General features: G+C 45.8%; 1 protein-coding gene across 4 annotated transcripts in view; it reads left to right on the top strand.

The window, feature by feature from the left end:
* The window catches only part of PLA1A (phospholipase A1 member A), a 33,972-nt gene extending 18,566 nt beyond the window's left edge, over positions 1-15,406 (top strand). For 3 of the 4 annotated variants that reach the window (XM_086675347.1, XM_025913424.2, XM_086675346.1), the window contains 7 exons: positions 145-246; positions 3,070-3,159; positions 5,365-5,532; positions 6,876-6,965; positions 10,590-10,698; positions 14,210-14,374; positions 14,974-15,406. In XM_086675347.1, the coding sequence (XP_086531473.1) occupies positions 145-246; positions 3,070-3,159; positions 5,365-5,532; positions 6,876-6,965; positions 10,590-10,698; positions 14,210-14,374; positions 14,974-15,058 (809 nt within the window). In that variant the 3' untranslated portion in view covers positions 15,059-15,406. Of the gene's footprint in view, positions 1-144; positions 247-3,069; positions 3,160-5,364; positions 5,533-6,875; positions 6,966-10,589; positions 10,703-14,209; positions 14,375-14,973 lie in introns of those variants that run through there. The other variant, XM_086675348.1, reaches the window with a different exon arrangement.

Here is a 15,406-nt window from a genome sequence, read left to right as displayed (position 1 = left end):
GAGCTGGTCCTCTTGCCCTTGGATCCTTGCTGGGGGACTCTAGGATCTGACCAGGAAGGACTGCCTGGAGAGGTGTGTGATGGGTCCATGAGGGTTCTGGAAGCTGAGATGAAAGGGGCCCCTGACATCAGTCTGTCCCAGCAGGCCTGGACCCCGCTGGACCAGAGTACACCAGAGCCAGCCTGGAGGAGCGCCTGGACCCTGGAGATGCCCTCTTTGTGGAGGCCATCCACACAGACACTGACAGTGAGTGGGGGTGACCCTCCTGGGATGGGGGGGGGGATGAGCATGGCAGGGGCTAGGAGGCTGGCATCTACCTGTGTAGCTCTGGGCAGATTCCCTCCCTTCTGAGCTTCTGTTGCAGTGAGGAGTTTACCAGCATCATCTTGATCTCTGGTTAACACTAAATCTTGTGACAAGGCTGGGTGGGGGAGGACACTGCTGCCTGGCTGGCATAGGGGAAAGTCATACTACTTTTTTTCAGGGTGAATGTGCCTGGCCCCATGGGATTGGGACATTCCACTTCTGGGGCAGATACGCAGGCCTGTCGGGACTTCCTCCTCCCCAGGGAGGAGCCAGCCCTTCAGTCCAGTGAAAAATGAGAAATCCTCCCCGCCCCCCCAACTCTGAATCCATTGTGACCAAATTAAGCTATTCTGACTAGCTGGAAAAGGGGATGGGCATTCCTCCTCATTTCTACTTTGATATGAAATGCCCAGGAGTTAGCCAGATCCTGTGCTCAGGATGGTGGGTACGAGATCAATTCACGCCTATCCCTCACCAGAAGAGTCTGGTATTCAAGTGAGAGGTGTCCATGTCTCATTCCCTTTGTTCAGAAGCCTTCTTCTTAACACCCAACACTCACAGACTCATAATTCTGGAAGAAACCCATGCAGTCATGTAATTCAACCCTCTTTCCCACCTTTGTCATCTCACAGTTAGGAAAGCAAAGACCACAGGCTTCTGCCTAGCTGTTGGGTTAACCGTATTAATTATCAAGGTCAACTACTTCTGTTTCTAAGTTTGCTAAATAGGTGACTTGTTAGGTCCCTATTTATCAGAGGGCGGCCTCTCAGTCTCCTTCAAAGTTGGAGCCTCTTCCTAATGTGACCAGAGGAAAAAAAATCATTCCATTTGTTTAACTGATTTTCATTGAATTATGTAGTTAGCACCAAGAATGCAACACACAAGGCATTGAAGAAGGTCCCTGCCCACATGGAAATACAGACTAATTGAGAGGGCATTCATTCATTACTTCCTTCAATAAACATTAGGTACTCACATGTGACAGGTACAGTGCTGGTATTAGGGATATAGCAGAAAAAAGGCCAAGTCCCTGCTATAAGTTGTAGAGCTTCCAGGCAAGTAAACAGACATTATTACACACTATGAGTATGGTAATGGAGGATGTGGGGCAGAGGGTGACTTGTGGGGTGGGGAGGCCGATTACTTCAGCAAGGATTATTGAGGGAAGTCTGTCCCAGGAGGTGAGATTTGCGGATGAGAACGAGCAAGTCCTGGGAAAAGCTGGGAGAACATTCAAGTTGGAGAGAACAGCCAAACGAAAGCCTGGACATGGGTGTGGGACAGGAAAGAAAACCATGTGATTAGAGGGCAGGGAGTGAGGCTAGAGAAGAGGGAGGAGGACCAGGCTGGCCATGGTGAGGAGTTTACATTTTATTCTACAGGCAGTGAGAACAGGGAGGCGATTAGGATTTCCTGTAAAGATTATTGTGGATGCTGTGCACAGAATAAGTTGCAGGGGACACTAAGGGGAGCCTGGAGGCTCATTAGAAGGTGTTTACAGTAGAGGCCAAGAGATGGTGGTGGCTTGTGCAGAGGTGGGGGCAGTAGAGACAGAGAGAAATATAAAGACTCAAGGGGCACCTGGGTGGCTCAATCGGTTAAGCATCCGATCTCGGCCCACGTCATGATTTCACAGTTTGTGAGTTCAAGCCCCACATTGGGCTCTCTGCTGTCATCCCAGAGCCCCCTTTGGCTCTTCTGTCCCCCTCTCTCTCTGCCCCTCACTCTCTCTCACTCTTTGTCTCTCTCAAAAATAAATAAACATAAAAAAGTCTTTTAAAAAACTGAAAAAAGAAAGATTTGAGAGGTATTTTGGAGGTAGAGTTGACTAGACAAGTGATGGGCTAAGTGTAGGGAGTGACAGAAAGAGAGGAAGCAAGGATAACTTCCAGGTCATTGCTTAACCCCTAGATAGATGCCACTAAACAAATAACAACCAACTGATCACTTACAGTAGTGATAGATGTGGGAAGGGGAAAGATGTTTTGAAGGGGAAAACCGGGGTCTTTGGCAGCTGGCACTGACCCCATCTGAGGAGTCAGCTGTGGTCACAATGATGAGATGAGGGCTAAAGTGTTTCAAATTAGCCAGATCTTATTTCTGCTCAGTCAGATAAGCACAAAAATATGAGGGAGACTGTGGAAATGTGGCCCCACACATACATATGTGAACTCTTGCTCAAAACAAAGTAAACCGTGTTTGACAAGGAAATTCACCAAGCTTGTAATATTTAGTGATTTATAAAAACTTATGTGAAGGGAGGGGCGCCTGGGTGGCTCAGTCAGTTGAGCGTCTGACTTTGGCTCAGGTCATGATCTCGCGGTCCGTGAGTTCGAGCCCCGCGTCGGGCTCTGTGCTGACAGCTCAGAGCCTGGAGCCTGTTTCAGATTCTATGTCTCCCTCTCTCTCTGACCCTCCCCCATTCACGTTCTGTCTCTCTCTGTCTCAAAAATAAATAAACATTAAAAAAAAATTATAAAAACTTATGTTAAGGGATATTTTTCTCTAATTTATTAGACAAATATGAGTATCTTATGGCTTTATTCTTCTTTGCTTCCTTTCAGTGTATAAAAACACCTTTAGAAAACTGATGGCAGGTTCTTCAGTTTCACAGCACTTAGGAGTGAGGTGGGCACCCAAGGGGCACACAGAGTGGATGCGCTCCCAAAGGCAGAGCTCAGGCTCTGCTGCCAGTGGACCCTGCTGTGGGGCCTGGAAAATAAGCCCCTGCAATCAGAAGTAATGAGATTCTTCCTCTTCCAGATGCGGGTATTCGGATTCCTGTTGGACACGTGGACTACTTCGTCAATGGAGGCCAAGACCAACCTGGCTGTCCCACCTTCATTCATGCAGGTCAGAAAGCCAGAGAGAGTTGGGGTTTGGCTGCCCCAGAGGCTGGAATTCACCAGTAGCCTTTATGTTGAGTCAGCCAGTGTGGAACACAGGGGGGTCTTCCTTCTCATGTCCTTTGTTATGCCCCATAATGCCTTTCCCAGCACTTATTGAATGGATGTCTTTGGAGCCCAGGAATTCCGGGGGAGGAGTGCCTGAAATTAAAAGCGTACACCATACTTCTCCTGGCCTACCCACTTTTTAAGCCCTGCAGTGATATATCATCACTTAAGCCAATAAACCCTATTTTTCCTGGGCCCTGATTTGTGGCAGGTCCACACTAGCTGCATCCTCTGCAGAGCTTAGTTGTGGTAGAAGGAGAACGACACGCCCAAAGCTGGCTAGCTGAAGGTTCAATTCACTGATGACTTACTAAATTTGACAGTTCCCCAAAATTGTTTTTAAGATAATCTTGAGTGCATTCAATAAATATACATTTCTTGGGTGCCCAGGTGGCTCAGTTAGTTAAGCATCTGACTCTTGTTTTCGATTTGGGTCATGATCTCACAGTTTGTGAGTTCAGGCCCTGTGTCGGGCTCTGCGTTGGCAGTGTAGAGCCTGCTTGGGATTCTCTCTCTCCCTCTCTCTGTCCTCCCTTGCCCTCTCTTCCTCTCAAAATAAATGAACTTAATAAAAAAATGTACAGTTTCTTTTCTAAATACACAATTGATGCTTGCACAATGTGAATTTGAACTGTACGAGTCCACTTATACATGGATTTTTTGATACAGTACAGTACTGTAAATGTATTTTCTCTTCCTTGTGATTTTTTTCAACATTTTCTTTTCTCTAGCTTACTTTACTGTAAGAATACAGTATTACACTTACACCAAATATGTGTTAATCAACTGTTCATGTTATTAGTTCATGTTATTGTTCTGGTCAACAATAGGCTATTAATAATTAAGTTCAAGGGTCAATGTATTCTTCTAGAATGTTCTTTTTTTTTTTATTTTTTTTTACATTTATTTATCTTTTGAGAGACATAGACAGAGCACAAGTTGGGGAGGGGCAGAGAGAGAAGGAGACACAGAATCCAAAGCTGGCTCCAGGCTCTGAGCTGTCAGCACAGAGCCCGACATGGGGCTCGAACTCACAAACTGTGAGATCATGACCTGAGCCAAAGTCAGACGTTTAACCGACTGAGCCACCCAGGCGCCCCTAGAATGTTCTTTTTGAATTCATTCTTCTTAGCATTATTTTAAATAATATTAAATTTGTCAAAAGCTAAGGACCAAGGGTTGTTTAATCTTCTCACATTCTTCTTATGAACATAGCCAACCTATCAGCATTTCTTACAGGAATTTTATCCTGATTTCTGATTACTATGTTTTTAGTCTTTTCTTGCCTTACCAAATTTTTGACACTTTAAGGATTCTTTTGACAATTTTATTGAATAATCCCTAATCTAATTTACTAAATTCATTGATTATCCAAAAACATGTTTCCTTTCACAATTTGTAGATTTTCCAACTTTTTTTTTTTTTTACCAGATGGGATAGTTTGGTTTTAATGGCTTTTGAATATTTCTGTGACATTTCAGCGGCCACTTTTTATTTTTCTTCATAACACAATTTGAAAAGGGTTTAGTTTGTATCCCCCACCTCCCTGTTGCAGCTGGAAGGAGCTTGCCCATAGAGAGTGTGCCAGCCATGGGAAAAAGAGAGTTGACACACAGCTCAGATGTGGTTACTGGTCCCAGAGTGGGGGTCCCAAGGTGAAGGGGGACTCTGAAGACCTCAGAACACTAGAGCTGACTCCCTTGATTGTCTCATTGCTGGGATGAGTATCATGAGGTTATAAAAAATTTTGTTGGGTGTTGATGAAGAAAGTAAAATGTGTAGACAGATATTCATTGTGAGAAGTGGGTAAAGATCACCAATTGTCTGAAAGCTCCCATTTTCTGAAAGAGAGTTTGATGATCATGGAAGAATGGGTCTCAAATTAAACAATTTTTTTGATAGATTAAGCTTAGGTATCTCTGGAAAAGGAAAAGGAAGAAAGCAGTAGCCATGTCCATTAACATTAAAAAATGTGGCTCAAGAGACATCCCATGTATTTGTAGCCTGCTGGAATATAAAATTCAATAGAGTTATAATAAGTAGCATGGAGGGATTTTCATTTGTCTTAAACTAAAACCTTGGTTGTGTTTTTTACCCTGTTAAGGTTACAGTTACCTGATCTGTGATCACATGAGGGCCGTGTACCTCTACATCAGTGCCCTGGAGAATTCCTGTCCATTGATGGCCTTTCCCTGTGCCAACTACAAGGCCTTTCTTGCTGGAAAATGTCTGGATTGTTTTAACCCCTTTCTGCTTTCCTGCCCAAGGATTGGTAAATGCCACCCCTTTGACTTCCTTTGACAATTTGGGGAAAGTTCAAGTCTTGCTAGTTGTCACCTCTTTAAGTCCTGCTCTTCTGTGGTCAATAAGTCTATCCAACTACAGTAAGGAAATTCACCAATGAAATGTTCAGCCTGTTCCCACCTGGAGGATGTCATTTGGCCTTCCACATCCCACCTCTTGCCACCCATGCTGTTGCCTGATACTCTACTTGCTCTGCACACACCCTTCACACACAGCCCCTTGTCTGCAAGTCCAGGCAAAGGACACTTTATAAACATTGGTAGAATTCAGAACTGCTGCCCCCACTCCCAGACCAGATGCTTGCCATAGGTCTTTCTAGCTAGGCCAGCCATTCTCCAATTCCTGATAGATTCTAAATCAAGGTGTTGTGGGGAATCCCCATGAGTGGCACATATGGCCCCCTTTAGGGGTTTGAGGCTGTGGTGACCATGTGCCAGCTGGAGGGCTGCCTAATTGCTGGCTGGCTTGGGCACATTGCTGGATGACCCAGGTTAGTCTGGGGAGAGGGGCTGGGGAAAGGCTGAGGGATCTGACCTCAATTCACCCTGTGCAGGTCATTGCTGAGAACATCCTAGGGTTCTCCAAGATGAAGCGTTTCAGGAAGAACTCTGGGGGAGTATAAACGGTTCCTTTCTCGCCCTCATTCTCCCACTTCCCACCCCTAGCTGCTACTCAGAACCGCAGCTTGACAAAATGTTAAAGTAGATGTAGCTTCCCACAATAAAGCAAATCAACATTACTTCCTACTCATTGTGCATATGCCACAATTTCCCCCAAATGTGATGGACCAGCCACCTCACACTTTCCCCAGCCTCAGCTCTCACTACACTTTCCCTGGCACTGAACACCCCAGGGATGTTCATGTTTCATGTTTCCTCACCCTGTATGCCTTTGTCCAAACTGTACTCCCTGCTTGTTATGCCCTTCCTTAACTTGTCAACCACTATTCTTCAGGTCAAACGCTTTCCGTGCTTTGTCTGTGAAGGATATAAATGCCGTTAAAACAACTGTCTAATAGATTATTTTACAAATTGGAGATCTAATTTCAAATTTCTGATACATACCTCCTGAGAATGGGCCAGATGATCTTAAAAAATGTGCTTCCTGTGTATTTGCGTGTTTATCTTTGACTGGACTGAACTGTATGTATCCTGGGACCCACCTTAGGGCATGACATATAATGAGCATACAGTGTAGTTGTTTGTAGAATGAATGGGTGTGCGAATTAATCAATATGTGGTTGCGTGCCATGGGACACTGAAATGGCCTCCTCAGGGGTCTTGTTTTTTGTCTTTGCCTCTGTATTTCCAGGGCTGATGGAACAAAGTGGTGTTAAGATACAGCCGCTTCCCAAGGAAGTGAAAGTGTACCTCCGGACTACTTCCATGGCTCCGTACTGTGGTGAGTGGGGGGTTTGTGTGTAGCTCAGGTATGCTACTGTGCTGTTCTGCAGATTCCAGGGCTCTGGCGTGGGCTGTGTCTAGCATGGCATGGGAGCTCAGGCGTGAGGTGAAGGACAGGGGCAAAGATGTCATAGGAGGGGTGAGGGGCAGCAGCTACTGGTCTTAGACCCTAAACTTTCAGAGCTAGTCCAACCCATGCTCTACTGCAGATTATCAGGTATCTTGCTGTGTATATACTTATCCTAGTTCCTCCCCACCTCGCTTCAGTGTGGGTTCTCTATAATGTGGTTTTTGGGAGCACCCTCTGGCTTCATCCTTCCCACATACTTTTTTTCACCCCCTCCTCGATGCCCATCTTATGTGTCTCCTACCCTGGCAGCCCTGTCAGGTCAGGGTCTCTAAGGAATGTTGAACCTTGCTCTCTACTCTACTTCCCCTACATACACATACTCCAAGTATTTACTGTTGCTCCTAACCACTATGCTTCACTGAAGCTAAGATACCAGTAAAAGATGTTAAATGTGAGAGAAAAATGTGTCTTAAATTCTATGAAATATTACAGGTTGAAGCATCATTTTCTCCTATGCTGTTTGCGTCTTAAGTAGAGTGATTATACTTCCTTAGTGCTTGTTATCATAGGATCTTGTCTGGTTTATTGTGTGTATAGGATAAAAGTATGCTGGTTAGGATGATAAATTGTACATCCAAATTAACTCTGATATTCTGATCAGCTTGTGTCTGGTTGGTGGAGGGATCTTTCTTTATGGCCATTCCTTCCTTGGACCAGAACTCCTGTTGCCATGTGATATGGAGCCCAAAGTTCAGATTGTGGTCATGCAGACTTGGATTTGAATGTCAGCTTCTCCACCTACCAGATGTGTCATCAGAAGCAAGTTACTTAACCTGGCTGAACTCTCCATCCTTATGTAGAAAATGGGAACAACAACAGTATCTACTTTAAAGAATCAATTGTGAGGGTAAAATAAAATAGTATACAGGAAGTTGCTAGCACAGTGACTGGAGCTTGATAAGTGATAATTCCCTTCCTTTTATCATTCAGAGAACTGGGGGAGACTAGATGCGGGTGTTTATCATTCTAGAGAGAATTCATGGCTACCTCTTAGGAACAAGTGGATTATAAGAGTCGACTGTGGGCTTCTCACATATATCTGCTCATTTGACAACCCCGCTCTAGTTAGCTGTGAGGACGGGGAGGTTCTGAGAGATTAAGCCTTGTGCCCAAGGCTACACAGTGGTGTGGAAAAGGCAGAATTCAACTCAGGTCTTCTGACTCCAAAATCTATATTCTTTCCATGTCACCACCTGCCTCCACACTGGCTTCTTTGCCTCTGCTTCTGAGAATCTGCTCTTTACAACCATATTTCTTGGATCCTCTTCTGTCCTCACCGCCCCCTCCAGAGGTCAGCCTGGGGGAGGATGCTTTGTCCAGTGGTGGAGGCAGCGATGCCAGGACCAGATGTCCAGTTTTACTTCCAGTTCTGGGACAGCTTCACAGCAACCTGAACTGGCTCCTTCCTGTCTGCGCAGCTGGGGACACACATGGCAGGGAGCCTGGGGCACACTTGAGGCTAGAGGCATTTCAAAGTCCCTGCTGAGGCAGACTCACATAGCTATAATTTTTCTGACTGTTTCGTATTTGTTGTGAGACTCCCTCTCCATGCCCCAGAAGCATGGCCCTGTCTGTTCAAAAACCTCACAGAGCTACAGAAAGAAATAAGCCAGCCTGAGTACCTGCTTTTCTGCATGCTCTGCGCCTTGCAATTCTGAGCTTTTTGTTCTGAGCACTGAAGCTGGGACTCTCCTCTACCTGGAGGGATAGGCCGTCCACTTGGTAGTTTGGGTAGTACCAACGGCCTGCAGCTCCTGCTCTCACCCACTCCCAGGCCCCACGCACTGGGTGCCCATCGCCCCGCTCGGCCTGCCTGGGTCTCAGCAGTGTTCAACAGGACAGTGGTCACCCCTGACCCCTGCCATGCACCAGCAGGGCAGAGAACCTTCTCCAAATAGTTTTTCTATTGTTTTCAACACTATTGTTGAAAACAAATAGTGTTTCTATTGTTTCTAGATAGTTTTTCTAACAGTATTACTTTTCCCTTTATAGAACAGTGTTTCACACAAAGTGCTTTCTCTCCATTACCTCATTTAATCCTTGCCAATGTTGTGTGAGGTGATATCGAGGGTTGTAGATGAAGGAGCCAAGACACAGAGAGGTTCAGTGACTTAGGGAAAGGAAACAGCGAGTAAGCAGCGGGGCCAGGCCTTGGATCCAGATCTCCTGATCAACCATCCAGGGCTCTGTCTGCTGCCTCCCATGTCTGACTCCTGCACCGGAGATTGGATTCTGCTACTGATTCCCACCCATCCAGTGTTAGTAGACCTGACCCTCTTGGGGCTTCCAGATAATATAAAGAGAGAACCAGAACTTTAGGAAACTTTCTTAATGGGTGAGATCTGCTGGCAAAGGAAGAAGTGGTATAATATGTAAAAGTAAGCCCTGAGAATTCAATTCCTAAAGCTTATGTAATTTAGCTTTTTTTCCAGATTTCAGTTACCCACTACAATTTAGCTCTTGCCCATTATCTTAACAGTCTGCATCCTCTAGCAAACAACTGAGAAAGAGACAGAAGGGGCATGGCATTGGATGTGTTCCTCTGTCGAGAGGAAGCATACGGTGCTCTCTTTTCTTCCATGTGGGTTCTTGGCATCTTAGCACCTGTCAGTGAGTCTTGTTACCAACTCCATTAGCCCAGATGGATCATAGCACTCCTCCAGCTTAGTGTGAGTCTACCAAAATCCACTTGATGTCCCCCCAATATTTGCCTTTAAAACATGACAAATGAAAAAGTACAAGTAGGGCAGAAGTGAAGAATTGCCTGTCCAGCTATGTCCCGATCACCAAAGAAGTCTGTGGAAATGCCCCAAGACTAAAGATACTGCAAAATGCCACCAGATGGGTCTCCCCCTTAATAAGGAAAGGATAGGAGGTTAGGGAAGCTGTAATTCTTAACTTCTCTTGCCAGAGAGACAGCAGGGGCATCACCATGAGCCAGGCTCCTCGTCTGGTTTATGTCAATGACGCAAGTTTGAGAGCCCCAGGATCGATGCTGCCTGGGAGGGTGGAGATGCCATACAGGCACCCAGCTGCCACAGAGAGGGAAATAGTCATCTCCTACACACAAGTGGGCTCCCTGACACTGTGCATATGGAGGGCTATTTTAGGAGTTAATTATTTAGTATAAGAAAGATCCTTTTCAGTTCTTTTAAAATCACACCACCGAGATAATATCATCAAGCAGGGAGGAGTGGGACATTCTAGCATTATAGGTAATAATAAAAACTAACATGTATTGAATGCTTCCTAGGCACAGACACTGTCTAAGGACTTTTGTATTAACTCATTTAACTCTCATTCAGACCCATTTTTATTATCCCCAATTTACAATGAGGCAGCTAAGGATCTGGGATGACAGATAATCTGCTGCTAGTCACACGGCTGTTAAGAGGTAGATCTCAGATCCCTGCACTGCTGCTCTCCGGGGCTTTTTGCATGTTGCACCCACTGACCTCTGGCCCAGGCATCTGCTCTGCTTTGGTTTCCCAGTGCATCACAGCCTCGTGGAGTTTTACTTGCAGGAGCCAAGAAAGAAGGATACCTGTATCTCCATCACCTTCCTTAGCAGCAATGTTACTTCCTCGGTCGAGATCACCATGTACGTAAGTGTCCCGCGTTACATGCACACATCTCCCACAACAGGCCCTGTGCGATCACTGATGGGTGACCCGAGCCCGCTGGGCTGGAGGTGGGGGTGAGGGCAGCACCTACTACAGATGCACCCCACAGACACATGGTGGGCAACTGTCCCAGGTTCAGGATCAGTACTGGGTCCAAGGATAGTGTATTCAGACAACAGCAGCTGAAGCAGGCAGACAGCAGTCATGGGATGTCTCAAAAAGTGGTGAGAACAAAGTAATTGGGTCCCTGATAGGAAACAGTAGTCAGGACTCCAGGAAGGCCACGTCAGGGATGTCAGCAAGTAGGAGGACCTCAGCCACTAGCCCAGGGAGGGCTGGCCAGAGACTGCAAAGCATCTACTCTTGGAAAGTAGGGGCGGTACTAGGTGAGTTAGTAGAACTGAATCACAGGCAGAAGGTCAGTTAGCAAATGAGTACAAGGTGAGGCCAGCAGGGCTTGATGCCAGGTGGTGCCAATCTCTGAAACTGGGCTGAGCATTTCCTTCCCTTATAAGGTCACATCTGGGCGTAGCGGCTGGCAGGACCACACTTGAGGTGGGAAGACAGAGAACTTCACCTACAGGAAGGCTCAGGCCTGGCAGGGGACAGGAACTCAGCAGCAGTGGTGCATGTTTCTTTAAAAAGCAATTGGGGGGCGCCTGGGTGGCGCAGTCGGTTAAGCGTCCGACTTCAGCCAGGTCACGATCTCGCGGTCCGTGAGTTCGAGCCCCGCGTCGGGCTCTGGGCTGATGGCTCAGAGCCTGGAGCCTGTTTCCGATTCTGTGTCTCCCTCTCTCTCTGCCCCTGCCCCGTTCATGCTCTGTCTCTCTCTGTCCCCAAAATAAATAAACGTTGAAAAAAAAAAATTAAAAAGCAATTGGTTAGGGGTGCCTGGGTGGCTCAGTTGGTTAAGCTTCCGGGTCTTGATTTTGGCTCAGGTCATGATTTCACTGGTTCATGGGATTGAGCCTTGCATTGGGCTCTACGCTGACAAAGCGGAGCCTGCTTGGGATTCTTTCCATCTCCCTCTCTCTCTGTCTCTCTCTCTCCCTCCCCTGCTCATGCTTGCATGCATGCTCTCTCTCTCAAAATAAATAAATAAACATTAAAAACAAAAAAAAAAAGCAATTGGTTAGTTACTCCCAAGCCAGCAGGAGCCAGTCTAATCAGAGAAGTAACTGTCTTGGTCAGGGTACAGTCCAGAAACCAGAGTCCAAGCTGGGAGTCCAACAGAGGGACTTCAACCCAGGGAACTAATTACAAATGTGTTGGGAGGGCTGGAAACCCAAAAGGAGCATGAGGCACTGCAGAGATCAGCAACAGAGGCCACTCCGCCTATGGGGTTGGAGGAAGAAAGCCTGGAGGTGTTTGTGGAATACCAGCAGGATCTGGAAGCAAGCAGGAAATATATCCCCTCTGGAATCACAGTCCAAAGCTGTCTCCCCACTGTGCGTGCCTCCTGCAAGTTAGACCTCACTGGAACCTGCTGGCAGGGGAGCCTGAGAAGTGTGGTTGGCAGGGGAATGCATGAAGCACAAACACGGAAATGACCAGTGCGTGTGCACAGAAATGTACAATTGTCCACAGTGGCAGGTGCCATGAGGACAACTGAGACAGAGCCTGACCAAGTGTGAGAAGGTGATGTTTGAGGAGTGTTTGAATTGACATTTGAGTAGTGATTCACAGGAGTTACCCAGGCCAGGGGTTAGTGAGAATATGGCACAGGGAGTGGAGAGCAGGGGGTGAGGCATTGGAGAAGGAAAGAGCAGGGGTTGCAGCTAAGGGCCAGACTGTGCCAGGCATTGAAGGACAGGTTAGGGATTTTTATTTTTATCCTGAGAGCAGTTTGGGGAGCCACTGGGAATTTGAAGCAGGAGAGTGACCGGATCAGATTGGAGTTTGGAAATATTTCTCAGGCTGCAGTATTGGAGGTTAATTGCACTACCAGGGAAGACAAGTTTCCACTGAGAGGAGCACATTTCTGGATTCCCAAACACCCTGCCACCAGCCAGGGCTCCAGCTCACACAGACAGGGCTCCAGCTCACACAGGCCAGAGAGAAGTCCCACAGGCAATCAGGACCCCAACACAGATTTTCAGGTGCCCACGTTAGTCTTGCAGATTATAGCTGAATAATTTTCACTACATCAGTTCAAGGTCACATTATTTCCACAAGGTGTTTTCATTGCCTCTTGGTTGCATGGGTAAATGAGCCAACATTGGCAAGAGTCCTGACAATGACACATAAGTGGCCACTCATTAGAATCACCTGGAAAGCATTAAACACCACTGACCCCCAAACCCTGCCCCAGGCCAATTGCAGCAGAATCTCTGGGCATAGCCTTAACCACTACACTTTTTTTTTAATGTTTACTTATTTTTGAGAGATAGAGACACAGCACGAGTGGGGAAGGGACAGAGAGAGAAGGAGACACAGAATCCAAGGCAGGCTCCAGATTCTGAGCTGTTAGCATAGAGCCCGATGTGGGACTCGAACTCACAGAGCATGAGATCATGAGCTGAGCTGAAGCCGGACTCTTAACTGACTGAGCCACCCAGGCGCCCCTCAACCACTACACTTTTAAATCCTCCCTGAGTGATTGGAATAGGTATCTACAGATTCTTCTTCTCCCCAAAACAATTTGCATTACTCTTTTGAAGAAGACTATCAGAACATGGTTATCTTCAGTTCCTTGTTTGTTGGTTTTTTTCTCTCTTGCAGAATAGAAATTGAAAAAGGCGGGGCTGGGGAGAGTTTATGTGTGAGTCTACTTTCTATAGCTTTGTGTGTGAGTCTACTTTCTATAGCTTTGTGAAATCCCAAGGTTTCCTTCTAATTAGAAAATTTACCCAAACCAGGTCTTTCGGCCACTTACTCATAGCATCCTTCATACCCTGTTAGCTTGCAAGCTCCTCCATTCATGCAGCTTCTTAAAGGGAAAAACCTTATTTTTTTCCTCTGAAGTATTTCAAAACACTTCTAAAATTAAAAAAAAAAAAAAAAGGAACAGCTTTTAAAGTTGTACAGAATCTTCCTCAAAAGAAAAAAAAAACTAGGGGCGTTTGGATGGCTCAGTTGGTTAAGCCTCTGGCTCTTGATTTCAGCTCAGGTCATGCTCTCATGGTTCATGAGTTCAAGCCCTGAGTTATGCTCTGCACAGACAGTGTGGAACCTGCTTGGAATTCTCTCTCTCCCTCTCTCTGCCCCTCCCCAGCTCATGCTCTCTCTCTCTTTCTCTCTCTCAAAATGAATAAATGAACATTAAAAAATATTTTTAAAAATCAACAACTATTTTCTGAGCCATGTTCAAAGCTGTGAGTATATGTGCAAAGGGACTGGTTAGTGTGATACAAAGGATCGCGGTCCCCACCTTCAAGGAGTTCTTTTGTGCATGAAAGCTAACCAATGCTACCAGCGGAACCCCATAGGAGCCAAGGGGAAGCAAAGGCCAAAAGTGCTTCAATAACTTAATTTCCCTTTCCCTTGCAGACCTAGACAGCAACTCCAGGGGAGAGGAATCATAGCTCACACCAACGCACAGTGCCAGATAAACCAAGTGAAATTCAAGTTTCATTCTTCCAACCTAGTTTGGAAAAAAGACAGGACTACTATTGCTGGAAAGTTCTGCACTGCTCCTTTGCCAGTCAATGACAAGTAAGCCCAGAATCCACACCTGCCCCATACATACCCACAAGGACCAATCCTGACCTGAGATGTGACATTTGTTGAGGTACAGTCTCATCACAGAGATTAGCTTCTTCAACAGAAATGACAAAGACTTAGGGTTTTCTTGAATTTCCTATGGGGCCATCTTGGGTTGGAGGTGTTCAAAAGCCAAAGAGGGTAGGCTTCAATTTCCCATTCCTACTTCAATATAAGAAACTTCATTTTATCTGATATACAGCTGAATAATTTTATATATACATCTAAAATCTATTTTATATATGTCTTATTCAGTTTCTACATACGATTTATTGAAACAAAGACTTCTCATTGCATAGTTCCTCCTCCTTAGTCTCCACTGGTCACATTCACAGCTGTGGATCCACCTGTGCCTCTAGCACAAATTTATATTAGTCTTACCACCCCTGGGCACTTGGAGGACAGGAGTAGTAGACTCCTATAATAGACAGCTATAGGCTTCTTTCATCTGACATCATGGTAACACAAGAGCACACAACTCCTAGCCCTCTTTCCTGAGCAATCGGGGACCTGCCCTGAGCGCATACCTTCTTGTTGCTCTTCTTTTGCAGCAAACAGACTGTCTGCTTACCTGAGCCAGTGAACTTACAAGCGAGTGTGACCGTTTCTCATGACCTGAAACTAAAGTGTGTATAGTATAAGCCTGGGCAGGATGCATCTCCCTGGATTTCAGAGGTCGGGGAGCTATGTTCAACTTACTCTAGGCCATTACTACTAGAAAGAAGGCAAACTCGTGGTTATTTTCCCCATAATAGCCACCTTAGAGGGGAGAGATAACTCATTCTATCAGAGCTTTGTCTCTGTTACCAATTTGAACAGCCTTACAAAAATACCGCTTCAGCTTTTCTATTCCTACTTAACTGCATATTAACTGCAATTGCCCCATATCCTTGAACATCTGTGCCTAGGATTCAATGGAAACATTCACAGGAACAATGTTTTTTTTTTTTTTTAAAAATAATAAAACACCATGGAATATCTGAA

This window comes from Puma concolor, chromosome C2, assembly GCF_028749965.1.
Source record: "Puma concolor isolate L17-30 chromosome C2, mPumCon1.1.hap2, whole genome shotgun sequence".
Lineage (NCBI taxonomy): Eukaryota > Metazoa > Chordata > Mammalia > Carnivora > Felidae > Puma > Puma concolor.
Note: the sequence above shows the minus strand (reverse complement) of the source record. Positions and strands in the feature narration are given on the sequence as shown.